Source organism: Nycticebus coucang, chromosome 5, assembly GCF_027406575.1.
Source record: "Nycticebus coucang isolate mNycCou1 chromosome 5, mNycCou1.pri, whole genome shotgun sequence".
NCBI classification, from domain to species: domain Eukaryota; kingdom Metazoa; phylum Chordata; class Mammalia; order Primates; family Lorisidae; genus Nycticebus; species Nycticebus coucang.
Genome location: NC_069784.1, coordinates 39,548,381 through 39,562,258, shown reverse-complemented (window position 1 = coordinate 39,562,258; position 13,878 = coordinate 39,548,381). Strand labels below are relative to the sequence as shown.

Genomic DNA, 13,878 nt, shown 5'->3' with positions numbered 1-13,878 from the left:
GTGTTAGAGCTAATCATCTGCCACCCACCCAGGACCTTGCACAGGCCAGGGCACATGGTCACTTTTCCTTTTTTACTTGGGCAACATACTCCAGCAACCCTCATGCGAAAGGGGTGCTCCCGGATTGTTATTAACAGGGGGCAGAAGCTGAGCTGGCTGAGGCTGGATTCCCAAGACACAGGCTCATCTCAACCCCTTGCAGCAGACTCTGCCCAAGAGTTTGCAGATGTCTGTGCAGCTCCTTTCACCTACTGAATTGGAAGGACCTAGATAGGGCATTTAGATCCCTAGATGTACAGATTTCCAAAGCGCTAGCCTCAGATTGCTGTAAGTACATACTCTCTTATCTACCAGACCGGCTCCTAAGAAGCCAGAGGTGGGGAGGAAGTACAAGGCAGGAAAGGGATGCCATTCCCTAACTTGCTGTGACAGGGATGTGATGCAGACCTGGGGCCAGGTGTTCCCCTCAGAGGAACAGGCTGGATGAGAGCCCAGGGGACATTTCCTCTGTCCTGCAGCTTTCTTGGCCACTTTCCATGCACGCAGATATACCACCCAAACCCAGTGGCTCCCCTCAGAATGTGCTGTACCTCCATCCACAGCCACCCCCAGCATAGGCCTCCCTTCTCCCAACAGAGATCCCACCTGCCTCATTACTTAAATAATCTTTATTTCTCATGCACTAGGAAAGACGGACTGTATGAAACACTGCATTTTATAGCAAAGGTATCAGTCCGGAACACAGGGGCCCAGCCAAGATCCAGATCTGGGGGCCATGGTGGGGATGCTACACAGCATATGGCATCTGTCCTCTTCCATAGAGGCACAGGAAGCTGACACCAGAGGAGCATGTGGGCGGGGGAAAGGACGGAGAAGGTTGCTGTTGGGCAGTGACATGGTGGAGATGGTGGTCCACCCCCTCAGGCCAGGCAGCCCAGGGCCAACCCAACCCAGAGCAGAGCTGCTGGAGCTCCACAGGCCTTCAATAGCCCCATGCCCAGGGCAGAGCTGTACAGGCCCCACCTGACTGCTCCTCAGCCACATAAAGAAGACAGGGACCTAATCTTTAAGCCCCAAAGCTCAGATTTGCCCAGGCAGGAGCCCAAAGACTAGATGATCAGCCCCCCACAACCGTCCCCAGGCTCTGGACAATGGAGAAGCCCACAGGACAGCTGGGCTTCTGAGGCTCCGAGGATAGGGTCGCCAGCGGAGCTAGCCCTCAAAACTTTGGCCCTCAGTGTAGTAGATTCCTGGGCATTGCTTTCATTGGGGTGGCCCAGGGACAAGGACATGGTCAGAGACATGCAAGAAGACAGAGACAAAGAACAAGAGACATGCAGAGACTAGGGCAGGGTGGCAGGGGGCTGAGAACACAACGTGGCCAAGGTGCTGAGATGCGGGCACTGTGAGGGCCAGGCTCACTGAGGCCCTGGGCTTGTGGCCACACCCGCCTCCTCGGGGATGGTCTCCAGCGTCTCGCTCTGGATGGCCTGCGTGATGAGCGCCAGCTCCTGGCACAGGGTTTCGTGGCGATAGCCCACGCGAATGTCTGGCACGTTGGTGCGGCGGATGTCATTTCCCTCAGGGCCCTCCTTGGTATAGTTGGGTCCCAACCAGTGGCTCTTTACCTGTAGAAAGTGGGGGTAACAGGAAGAGGAGCAGCCAGCTCTGAGGGGGCCAAAATGCCTCCACCCAAACCACCTCAGGGACAGGGCCAGGACCTCAAATGCAGAGGAGGGGCAGAGACAAGACCCCTGGGTCCAGCCAGGAAGACAGGTGTAGTACCTTGTGGGAGAAGCCACTCATGAGCACACTGTTGCGGGCCAGCTCACACATGTCGCAGGAGCTAAGCTTCCACACCTGGGTGGCGATGCTGTACTCCTCCATCAGCGGCTCCTGCACAGGCCAGGGTCCCCTCAGGCAGGCAGTCCCTGGCCCTGCAGCCCCTCCCGGGCTCCCTTCCCCCACTTGCTGCACTCCACCAGCAGGGGGCAGCACCAGCCTGGAGAGACCTCAGTGTCCCAGGACACTCGCCTGGCTGTCTGCCCCGCTGACCTTGGTGAAGTGGAACTGCAGGGGATCGTCAGTGGAAAGCGAGACCATGAGGCCACGGGACAGGTACTCTGGGAGCGGGTTCCGGTGGTAGCTGAGGAAGAGGCTGTTGTTGCTGAGAGGGGACATGGCAATGCCGATCTGGGCCAGGTAATACAGGTACTGCAAGACCGGGGCCTGTGCAAGCGACAGGAAGAGCCTGTCAGGTGACCTGAAGGCCAGGAAGGCATGCTGGTCCTGGAGGTCCAGACCACAGCAGTGGGCAGGGAGAAGGGAATCCAAGCTGGGCCTGATGTGTGAAGGGTGAGTTGCAACCATAATCCAAGTTGAGGCCCTAGTCCGGAGAAAGCTGCGGTGGGGAGGTTACTCTGGGAAGGTAGAGTCTAATCTGGGGGCTGGGTGAGGGGGAGGGTCAGTCACTGAAGGGCCCAAATGTTTCGGAGGAAGGTGAACAACTGGGAGGGGAAGCTGGAGGTGCAGACCCTGACCTTGCGCAGAAGCAGCCCGTGGGAGATGTTCTCAGCCAGCATGAAAGCTGACACCAGGTGGTGGATGGGCCCAGCCTCCCCGCAGTGTGGCCTCAGTACAAACGTGTGGAAGCCCCTCTGCCTGGGGGCATGAAGACAGGGTCACTGCTGAGCCTGGGCTGCCCTGGGCTCACTGGAGCTTCTGAACCCCACCCCAGCACGCATGCCCTCTGGGATAAGGGGAACGGGTAGGTTCTTGGCTGTGAGGGGTGAGGGATGGATCCCTGAAGATAGAGAAAGAACCCATCCAGTGTAAGCACAGGGCAACAGGTGGGTGGGTCAGGGCTCTGGTGGCCCCAGCCCAGGGCGCCCACAGCCAGGTTTGTCAGATGAGGCCGTATGACGACACAGCACACAGGCATCCAGCTTGGGGTTACGGGCACCTGCGCAGGTGGTTCAACATGGCCATGTTGGCGAAGGTGTAGTACAGGTAGTAGGCGTAGGGTGGGTTGTCCTCCTCCACCCAGGCCTCGGGAAGGGGGCTCTCCAGGTTGAAGACATGGTTCTCAGGCTTCGACTCATCATCTACACTGTCAAAACCGTCCACCTGGCACAGAACCCTGTGGTCAGGCCTAGAATTGCAGCGGGGGCGAAGGCTGGGTGTCCTTCCCGTCCCCAGCCCTGTACTGCCTGCTCACATGCTCCAAGAAGAGGTGCAGCTCTGGGTGGCTGGCCGGGTGCACAGTGGCCTCGAACAGAGGCAAGAAGATGTTCTCCAGCATCTCCTGGAAGTTGGCCAGCTGGCCCTTTGTACGGTACACGTCACTGCAGGCAAGACACAGCATGCAGGCACGTGCAGGTCAGGACCAGCGAGAGAAAATCCAGCAGGCCAGTAAGGGACAGAGCTTGGCCCAATAGCACAGAAGGATGCTCTAGTCACATTAGGAAAGTGGGGACACCAGGCTGGGCTGGGCTGAATAGACCATGGGTGGGACCAGGAGACCTTTCCTTGCACTCAGTGGGCTCAGTAGGGCCAGGGGAGGCTCAGCCATCCCAGGAAGAAAAGAAGCAAGCTCTGGCCCATGTGTTCCCTCCCACTCCAAGGCATACTCACAAGAGGCGGGGCACCTGCACAAGCCAGCGCACATTGGGAGAGTGCACGCGGTGCATGACAGCCCAGCGTGCCAGCTTGTCCCACTCATCCCTCGAGCGCCCGTAGATGGAGAGCCGCAGCTCTGCGTTCTGGTATTTGCTTTCCTCCAGGTCTGACATCACCTCCTAGACATATGGTGGGGGAGAAAGCTGTCTTTACACCCATGTATGCTCCAGTCAGACCTCTTCAGGGCTCTGACCCCACATGGACCCCTCCAAGCCCCCCAGATACCATGGCTCAGTAGCGAGGGGCTGCCCCCTTACCTTGATGATATGAGCAAAGTACTTCCCAGAGACCCTATTGTCGGTCTTGATGAATATCTCTCTGAGGACAGACTCTCCAATAGGATTGTATTTGGCATTGAACTTGTCAAAGCGATGGAAGGTGTTCCTGTCCTAGGGGAGAGAGGAGGGCCCAGGTCACCCTGACCCTTGGCCCCTACACTGACCCAGCCCCTCAGCCCAGGCCACTGAGACGGACCGCATGTACGTCAAGTGTATCCACACTCAGGTCGTAGGCTGTGAGGTTCATGCTCTCGAAGACCTCCCGCAGTGTCTGCTCTCGGCCCTGCTCCACATGCACAATCTCATCCAGGTGCCGCTTCATTGCCCGCTTGATGAAGCGCAGCAGATGCTTCTGGTTCATGCAGGATGAGGCATGAATGTGGGTGTCCACCTGGGATGCAACAGGGCACTGCTGGTCCACCACAGGCTGGGAAGGTCTAAGGCCCAGGGCAGTGGGATGGGAGAAGACACTTTGTTCTGAAGGCCGGGCACAGTGGCTCACACCTGTAATCCTAGCACTATGGGAGGCCCAGGTGGGTGGATTGCCTTAGCTCACAAGTTCGAGACCAGCCTGAGCCAGAGTGAGAACCCTGTCTCTAAAAACAGCCGGTGTTGTGGAGGGTGCCTATAGTCCCAGCTACTTGGGAGGCTGAGGCAAGAGAATCGCTTGAACCTGAGAGTTTGAGATTGCTGTGAGCTGTGACACCACAGCAGGGCAACAAAGTGAGACTCTGTCTCACAAAAAAAAAAAGATACTCCATTCTGGATGCTGGGTGGGGGAGCCCAGACCCTTGTCCGGGATGCTGAACAGAGGTGCAGGATCAGGACACAGAGAAGGCTACAGGGTAGGGAGTGAGGGCCCACCTTTCGGATGTTGTAGAAGTCTCGGTGTGGCACTTTCTTCTGGGCAGCCAGCTCCTTCATCTCATTGAGCAGCACATGCATCTGGAACTTGGAGCTCAGGTACTGCAGCCGCCGGTAGCAGAATGACTTTCTGGGTACAAGAAGAACAAGGCAGAGGGACTCAGGCCCTGAAGGGAGTACCTGGGGAGGGTCTGGGCAGCAGAGTGGAGGGAGGCTGGTGGAGGGAGGCAGAGGAAGGGTGAGGGAGGAAGGCTGCCAAGAGGGCAGCAGACTAAGGGACAGTCTAGGGTTTGGTGACTAGAGAGGGACAAGTGTCTGGCGCAGAACTGGGACTGGAGAATCTGGGCTGGGAGGTGAGCTGAGTGTCTGGGACAAGAGGGGACTCACATGGGGCCATTGATAATCAGGGCCATCAGCACATTGACATCAGCCACAAATTCCTGCAGATCAGGGTACGGCAGCTCCACCTCTGAGCAACTGGCATAGAGGGGAACTCGGGTGAGGATGATACACCAAGCTCTGCGGTCTCTCTTGAGAAACTGCAACCTCCCACATGGTGGCCCCCAGCACACACCACACCCCTCTTACTGCTCATCAGGCTCCCTGCGGGTGTAGACGTGCACCACGCCCCGCACCATGCGCAGCCCCAAGCCCAGGTCCCCAGGCATGGTGCTTGGCTCACAGCGCTCATACGGGTGCTGCTCCAGCGCAGGGGGATGTACTGGGGCATCTGTGAAGGTAGGAAGGGCGGACTCAGGCCCAGGACTCTTCCAGATGGGGGCCTCACAAAAATGAGAGATAGCAAAGACCCCAGCAGGGCAGGCAGCTCCTGACTTGACCTCCACCCCTGGGCACCAAGAGGCTGTGGGTAGGGAGACAAAGGCAGGGTAAAGATGCCCCAGACCCTGTCTCAGGGAGCCCAGGGCCCAGGGCATTTGGGGTAGGGCAGGGATGGGGGTCCCACCAGCAGATACGGGGGTGTCGGGGCCTTGCTCATAGGTCCGTGTCTCCAGAGGCTTCTCGGCCAGCTGCTGCAGGTAGCGGCGGGTCGTGGGACAGAAGCTCTGCAGCGATAAGGCCATGTACTTCTCCCGGATGAAGAGCGCCCGCACCACACTCTTGGCTGCATCCAGCAGGTCGGTGAACGGCACCTGGAGACCAGGACATGCGATCACCCTCCTCAGTCTCTTGGGCTCAGGACACTCTCACCTCCTTCCTGAAGCCTTACCCCAGACCCCAGACTATCCCTCACCTCCCACAGGTCCTGACCCTTAGGTGCTCTCAGATCACTCTGGTCCTAGCCCACCGAGTAGGCCCTCTGCCCTCCAGCTGCTGGGGAAAGAGAAACACCCTCTCCAGCAATCCCTCACTCAGTTCCCTGGCTAGGACACCTGGTATCAGAGACCTAGGCCCTGCCCACACTCACCCCACACTTCTCCTCCCCAGAGATGGTGACCCGCTGAAACTCCCGTTCCAGCACCACATCGCGCTCCCGCAGTCCCCTGTCGCCCTGCCCCTCTCCCTGTTCCTTGTAGAGCCTGCACAGGAAAGGCATGGGGAGGAGGTTGGAACTAGCAGCTGACGGGCCTCAGCTCCACATCCCCTGTACCCGTCTGCCCTCCTCACTGGAGGTCTGAGTCACTGTCCGTCTTCAGGAAGTCTTGCTTGGCTCTAAGCAGGATGTCCGGCTCCAGCCTAGAGGGGTGAAAGGTCAGGCAGATCATGAGAGATGTCCTTTGCTCCCAGGTCCCTGTACTGTGTTAGGTGCACATATGACCATCACAGGCAGGGCTGTAGAACTTGTGCTGTTCTTACCCCACTTTAGAGATGAGAACCCAGACCCAGAAGTTAAGCAACATGTTCCAGGCCACATCAGTGGACAGGGCACAGAACCAGAATCCAGAAACCTGTCTCCAAAACCCATTCTCTATGCTGCCTCCCCAAGTGGACCCCATAGGGAGGTCAGGAGAGGAAAGGGTCCAGATGGAGACAGAGGGATGTCGAGCAGACCCCAGGGTGTGCCCTCAGCTGCCCGCCAGGCTCTGGGGCCCGGCTCACTTGACATCCTGGCTGATCTGCCGCTCCAGCCGCTGCCGCCGCTCCTCCAGCTGCTCAATGGGGCTCTCCTCAGGGAACTCATACGGGGCACTACGGAGCTCACTCTCAGCCAGCGAGCGGCTGAACAGCTCCTGGAGGTGAGGAAGGAAGGGTCAGCATGGCCTCGCCTTCATCCCCGGGGCCCTCTCCTGCAGAGTCTGGGGATGGGGTGAGGACAGCAGGACCTTGGGGTACCTGGGAGAGGCTGAGGATCAGGAGACGGCCAAGCATGAGGTGAGGGGACAGCTGGGGTGGAAGAGGGTGGGGAGCAGAGGCAGGGCATGGGGACATGGGGTGAGGGGCGTGGGTGGTACCAGGGGATACCTCGGCGATCTCCTTGCATTTGCCATCCATAGACGTGCGCAGGTCGAGCGGGAAGTGCTTGAGGCAGGGGGCGGGGCCCGGCAGGGATCGGGCAGACTGCAGCGGAGGGGCCCCCAGACCACCCCGAGCCTCTGCAGAGACAGTGATGCCAGGTCAAAGAGTGGAGGGACAGCCCCTGGAAGCCCGGGGCCCCTACCTGCCCCAGACTAGCTCCTGAAAGAGCCCGGGGCCTGGAAAGTAGGCAGTGCCTCCTCAGAGGCAGAGGAGTAAGCCTGTGTGATAGACTCCCAAAGAACTTCACCCTCACCTCCAGCACAGGGACCCTTCACCCATTCCAGCTTGCAGGTGGGGATCCCAAGTTCACTCAACAAACAAGAACCTGAATCCTGGACTAGGGCCAGTCCCTCAAGCCATCTTCAAGTGACCTCCTCCCAGAGGCCGCATGCGGGTGTCCACACGCACACAGTATACATACCTGTACAGACAGGTACGCACTCACAGAAACACACAGACACACACCAGACGCTCCTTAAAGACCAGCTGGCCACACCAAGGACCCCAGCCCGCAGCTCCCAGGGCAGGCAATCCAGTATCAAACCTGTTCTGGACTGGCAGATCCTCCAGGCAGAGGGGCAGGGCACTGAGCCCAGCATCCCAGGCCTACAGAGCACAGAGCAAGCACAACTGCCCCTCAGCTCTCACCTGGGGACCAGCCCGCAAGGGAAGAGGAGGACAAGGAGGACCTGGTTGGCAGGGGATCCCTCCCTTCTCCCTAGAGGCCTGCCTCTCCCCCGGGACCCCAGGGCTGCCAAGATGTGGCCTGGTCCTGGCCCGCCCCTCCCACTGCTGGCTGCCCCTCCAAAGGGAGCTGCCATGAACAGTCTGCGCCACTCAGAGGCCCCAGGATCTGGGCCAGAGGCCCTTGGGAGGGGAGTATCATAAGCCAGGGGTCCTTCTCCATCAAGGACAGAACTCCCCATGTGTACCACCAGGAGGCTGGCACTAAAGACCTTGAAACAGTTAGTCTGTAGGGGCTCCCTGAGCCCCAGCCTACCTCAGAGGACCCTCTCTGGGTTCAGCACTGCAGCCTCCCCAGCGGGAAGCTCAGCTCTCCCAGCCAGCTGTGGAGTGCTCCCCTCCGGCACCCTCCTTTCCCCTCTCCACCCTGGCTTAGGTAAAGGTTGAATGCTCTGCCTGGGTAGCCCATTTTAAAGTCTCTGTGCTTGTTTCCCAGTACTCTAGTTCTGGTCCCAAGGCTGGACAAAGGGAGGAAGAAAGTGCCTGTCCCAGATCTTGGACCCAGCCCCCCCACCCCCCTCAGCCTGGTCCCCTGCCTGGACCCTACCTTAGAGTTCAGGCAGCTTCAGCCAGCAGCCCTGTGCCCCTTGATGGCCTGTTTGCCGACTAAAGCTGCAGCCAGTCCCTCGGGGGCGGCACGGGCTGTACCAAGTGCAGCTGTGAGCAGGGGAGACCCTGGGATGACCATAAGCAAGGGGCTGGAGGAGTTCAAGGGAGGCCAGAAATCAAGGCAAGGAGCATCAGAGCTGGGAGGTAAGATGAACTCTAGAACTGACAGGGCCTTAACCTCTACAGTGCCAGAGAGATCCCAGCCAAACACAGAGATCCCAAGGGGGAGAAATAGGGTAGGCTGATTGGGGCAGGGCAGCCAAGGTGGGCAGTCAGGCAGGGAGGGGCCAAGCCTCCTTAAAATCCCTAGGGAACACCAAGCAGGCAGGGCAAGTGGGGAGGGCTTGGCCAGCCAAAGGGTAAGAGGGGAGAAAAGGAACGGAGCACAGCACCCCTCATCTCCAAGCCCAACAGCCCAGGCCAGCTCCCTCTGCCCAGAGGCCTCGTTGCTCACCACTGTCCTCTGAGTGCTGCTTGTGGGTCCCTCAAAAGAGACAAGGCCTTGCTTGGGTCAGGAGCTGACTATTAACTGGGGAAGGAGCCCACTTTGAGTAGGGGCCAGTGACTGAAGCTTCTTAGCCACCCAGCTGTTCAGGGGGCTGGTTCATAGCGCCTTTGAACTCCAACTCCTGTTCCAAGCCTATGGTCAGGGACAGGACAGATGGTCCAGGACAGAGGTTTGGGAAAAGAGGAACTAGAATTTGGAGGACATGAGTCTGACTCTTCCCATTTACTGGCAAGTCCTGACCTACCTCTGGGAGGCTGAGTCCTGTCTACAACGGGTTTCTGCCCTGCTTCGTCACAGTTGCCACAAGGCTCACAGAGATAACTGCCGTGCAAGTGATCTGTGAAACACCAGGTGCTGTGCCGAGGGTCTACAATTATGGACTCTTAGGACCTACAAAGCCCTTCCTACATGTAGCCCCACTCCTAGAGGAGGGTGGGAGGTTCTTAGCCCAAGGCACCTGAGCAGTGAGAGGCAATGATAACCACTTCACTGGGATGGAGATAAGAATGATGCTATCTCCTCCTTGGAAACAGAGTAGGGAGAGGAAGAAAAGAGAAATGCCTGCCTTTCTCCCAGAAGTAAGGTCTTTCCTTGGTTAAGCACCCTGATCCTATACACCTCCTCTCCACATATGGCCCCAGACCACAGGCCTCCATGGCTGTTTTGTGTAGGGTCAGCAGGAGCTGAGCCAAAGACCCAAACTGCAATCGCCATCCCCCCCCACCCCCCAACAGGGTGGCCTGGGGCCTCTATCCACAGCAATGCTGTGTGAGTAGGGCAGATTCCGGCACCCAGAGCCATCCCCTGGCCTGCCAGGCCACTGCACAAGACTGCAGAGGGTTCACTGGAGGTGACACATAGGCAGTAATCTCCACACTCTCTGAGGCCAAGTCTAGAACACTCAGCCTGCTGATCCCTTCTCCTGGGGCTGAAGGTTCCCAGCTATAGCACCAACACATGTATAAACCCACATAGGGAAAGTCAGCCAAAAGCCAACACCACTGACTCCAAGATTCTGACCACCCCAACTCCCCTCTTGGCCAACAGCCAGGACTGTCTCCACTGGCAGGGAGTGTCCAAGGCTGTGACCCACAGGTATCACTCACATACTCTTACATCCGACCACCCAAAGGTCTACGGTTCAGTAACAAGGCCACTGGTACAGATCTAACCCCAAGGGACACACTTTCTGGACACAGAGAACACCCTCAGGACAGTACAGACCTTGTACCAGGCATATTCGATGTCATAAGAAAATAAAGGAGGTGGATGATCAGACTGTAGGTACCAACAGCTGTGGGAGAGGTGGGGGACTATGTTAATATGACCTGGTCACCAAAGTGGAGGTGTGCCTTTCCTTAGCCACAAGGCCTGGGGAGAGCAGACGGCAGGCAGATATCCCTCTGCAAGCCCAGCCCCAGGCAGCTGAGGTAGCCGAGCCCTCTCCGAGGCACTGCAGTAACTGCCTGCCTGCTCTGGTAGGCACCAGAGTGGGAGCGGAACCAAAGGGTGCAGGAGCACGCATTAGCCCAGCCTGATTCCCTGCATGGTCTTGACCCAAGGACACCACATACTCCCAAGGAGGCTCACAACACAGACCGGGACCAAACCAGCAGCAAACAAGACAGTTGAGCCCCTAGCTCTGGGATGCTGGCCAGCAATGGGTATGCCCAGATTTCAGACCATCAGTGAGAGGCATGTAGATCTGGGGTCCTGGAAAGAGGAACTAGCTGCAAGAGAACAGCCTGAGCCTGCATGCTAAAGGCACAGGCGCCAGTCTGAGTGGCCAGCCCAGGAAGCAGTCAGTCCCACACACACCCCCCACTCCATTCACACACACTTTATACGCAGTCTTAGCACATGCACACACTGACACGCGTGCATACACACCTCTTGCTGCACTCACACCCACTCCTTATTACAGAGGACAGCATCCCTGCCATAGTCACACCACCCCCCCTTCCCCCAAATCCACCTCCAAGCCAGCCTCCCCTGTGACTGAGGTCGAGGAGCACCACCACAGAGATAGGATGCCAGAGAAGGGGTGCCCCCACCTCTGGGGGACCAGTGTCCAGGGGAGGGGTGGTGGGAGTCTGTGCCTGAGGCCCGCAAGCACACTCACCTGGAACTGCAGTGGAGGCCTGCAGGCTGGCCCGCTTCTTAAAGGGATATTTGGCCTTGGACTTGCCGGAGCCAGATGGATAGGATGCCATGGCTGAGGCCACAGCTGAGTGTCAGCGGGGGTGTCTGAGCGCACTGGCTGGGGCCTGGCTCTGCCACATCCAACCCCTTCCTCTGCCCCGCCCCCAGCGGGAGTGACTGATGCAGGAAGCAGCGCCCCACAGGCGGAAGAGGCCCTGGCCACGATTTCTCCTGTTGTCTAGGCAACCTGGGGGAGTGGGGCCTCATCCCCGCCCCTTATGCCTCCCCTTTCTCCTCAGACCCTGGAGTGACGGAGACTGATGGTGGCTGAGCCCGGGAAGGGGCGGCGGGGGGTGAAGAGAGAACAAGATGGGGAAGAGCCAGCCCCCAGCTCTCCACTAACCCTGTCAGGAACCCTTTCTCCATTGCCAACGCTCCAGGGTAAGGGAGTCAAAGTCCAGGCTAGCTGTACAAGCTAGCCTGGGAGAAAAAGAAATAATAGTAAACATGAATCCAGCAGTGAGTGCCTCTAAGCTCAGAACACATTCTTCTCAGGGTAGGGCTACTCGGTGAAAACACAGCGCCTCTAGGGAAGAGCCCCCTTTTTTTCTCTTCCATCTGATCCCCAGGGGTGGCCTAGCTCTGGTAGGAGGAGGTAGAACTAAGACTCCCAGCCCAGAGGGAGGGGCCTGTCTTGGGAAAATTCCACCTTCCAGCAGACGCTACCTCCTAGGACCTAGGCAGGGGCTTGGCTGGGGTTCTTGGGAAAGAGACTCCAGACTTTCCTCTATGTCTTTGCGCACTCAGGCTCTATTGCCCCAGGCCCTTCCAGGAGAAGGGGGCCGCCTTCCCTAGGACCTGCAGGCTGTGCAGGGACCCCCACCGTCTTGTCACCCTGGCCACACAGCATTTCTCTGTCCCACAGACCACCGCAAGCACACACTCACTCACCTGAGGCCATGATGCCCGAATCTCAAGGGGCACCGGGGACACCTCCCAAGAGGGTCTGCACAGCGAGGAAGCCGGAAGGGGGGCTGGAGCACAGACCCCCGGCCAAGTCGCTTCAACGGCCCTTGACCTGGCACTGAGATGGGGAAGTACGGCAATCTTTCAAAATTGCCAGCTGGCTAGAGGCGGACCTCCGCAGACCTCCGCAGCCAGCCTGGCCTCAGGAGACCCCGGCGTCCCGACCCCCAGCCCTGCACTGTAGAGGCGGGCAAGCCACGTGCTGCCCAGGGAGCGGGATCCGGAACTCGTCTGGGCTTCTCTCAACACTCCTGGGTATTCAGGGTGGGAGTTCAGCAGGTGGATTACGGGGGCGTCACTCAACAGGTGCGACCTCACCAAACCCTCGCGGACGCCGAGCCGGGATGCAGCCCGGGCCTTACCAATTCTTGGCCCCGCCCCCGCTCGGGCCCGCCCCCGCCTGGCCAGCCCCGCCCCGCCATTTTTTTCCTTCCCGGGAGCCACGTGGGCAACGCTCCCCACTGCTGTCTGCCTGGCTCGACCCTGGGTCTTGGGCAAGTGCTGTGCGTCAGCTTCTTCATCAGTAAGATGCAATGGGGTAATGACAGTACCTCATTCAAAAGATTTATTGTGAAGATTAAATGTAAAAAGTTCCTGGCACAAAGGCCCCAATAAAAGGTGGCTGTTATTGTTGTCCCAGGATTCATTTTAGCCAAAAGTCCTGCCCCTACATTGTCACCTAGGTCATCTGTTTTCTTATGGCTAGCAGTTCTGGCTCCCCTTCCCACATTTATTTCTGTATTTGGTGGTTAAGAGCTTTTTCAGTAGCCAGGCTGTCTACGTTCAAATGCTTTTTCAGTAGCCAGGCTGTCTACGTTCAAATCTAAGTCCACTACCTAATTCCTAACTGGTATTGGGCAAGTTCCTTCTCTGTGCTTCTATTTCCTCTGTAAAATGAGTGTCCGAGTACCTGCTTTATATGGTGGTTGTTAAGATAAATGAGCTTATGATTGCAGGAGGGACTTTACCTAACAATTGCAATCAGTGTAACCTGGCTTATTGTACCCTCAATGAATCCCCAACAATAAAAAGAAAAAAAAAAAGATAAATGAGCTTATATAAGTTAAGTGGTTAGAAATGTGTCTGACCTGTAGTTACCGCCCAAGGTTCCTGTATTATTGCTTTGGCCTGGGCCTTGGTTCCCTATTGACATTCACAGGTTGATTCACCTTGCAACCTATAAAGAAATGGAGTCAAGCTGTTTTGGGGACTGCAAACCAGCATCCCACTTCCAAGGGATAGAGAATCCAACCAATCCAACCTAAAGAGAACTTGTACAGCAAAGTCCCAGAGACTTCACTGGAAACATATATATATATATGTGTGTGTGTGTATTTTTTTTTAAGAGACAGTTTTACTTTATCGCCCTCAGTAGAGTGCTGGGGCATCACAGCTCACAGCAACCTCCAGCTCTTGGGCTTAGGCAATTCTCTTGCCTCAGTCTCCTGAGTAGCTGGGACTATAGGCACCCACCACAACGCCCGGCTATTTTTTTTTGTTGCAATTTGGCTGGGGCCAGGATCGAACCTGCCACTCTCTATATATGGGGCTAGC

The 13,878-nt window shown here is 57.6% G+C and overlaps 1 protein-coding gene across 7 annotated transcripts; it reads right to left on the bottom strand.

Moving 5' to 3' along the window:
• Window positions 1–649: 649 nt before the first annotated feature.
• On the bottom strand, window positions 650–12,390 carry AMPD2 (adenosine monophosphate deaminase 2). Of its 7 annotated transcripts, none has more exons than XM_053592144.1 (18): window positions 12,250–12,390; window positions 7,242–7,372; window positions 6,879–7,009; window positions 6,447–6,515; window positions 6,247–6,358; window positions 5,785–5,971; window positions 5,409–5,550; window positions 5,208–5,297; window positions 4,821–4,950; window positions 4,153–4,347; window positions 3,936–4,067; window positions 3,634–3,797; window positions 3,218–3,344; window positions 2,963–3,126; window positions 2,541–2,661; window positions 2,035–2,229; window positions 1,786–1,896; window positions 650–1,628 (listed from the first exon to the last, which is right to left on the bottom strand). In XM_053592144.1, exons 1-18 carry the CDS (start codon window positions 12,257–12,259, stop codon window positions 1,419–1,421), a joined length of 2,421 nt encoding a protein of 806 aa, XP_053448119.1. In that variant the 5' UTR covers window positions 12,260–12,390; the 3' UTR covers window positions 650–1,418. The 7 variants fall into 7 exon arrangements, 5 of the variants coding, with proteins under 5 accessions (XP_053448119.1, XP_053448121.1, XP_053448120.1 ...); XM_053592146.1 differs by having other exon boundaries at window positions 7,242–9,493; window positions 12,250–12,350; XM_053592145.1 differs by lacking the exon at window positions 12,250–12,390 and adding an exon at window positions 9,401–11,602 and having other exon boundaries at window positions 7,242–9,288.
• Between the last annotated feature and the right edge of the window lie 1,488 nt (window positions 12,391–13,878).

Excerpts from the sequence above, each read along its gene's own strand:
- AMPD2 (XM_053592142.1), bottom strand. The coding sequence starts at position 11,369 with ATGGCATCCTATCCATCTGGCTCCGGCAAGTCCAAGGCCAAATATCCC. Across the intron at positions 7,010-7,241 it reads AATGCAAGGAGATCGCCGAG|GAGCTGTTCAGCCGCTCGCT; the intron begins GTATCCCCTGGT and ends CCTCACCTCCAG. Across the intron at positions 3,798-3,935 it reads ACTTTGCTCATATCATCAAG|GAGGTGATGTCAGACCTGGA; the intron begins GTAAGGGGGCAG and ends CCATATGTCTAG.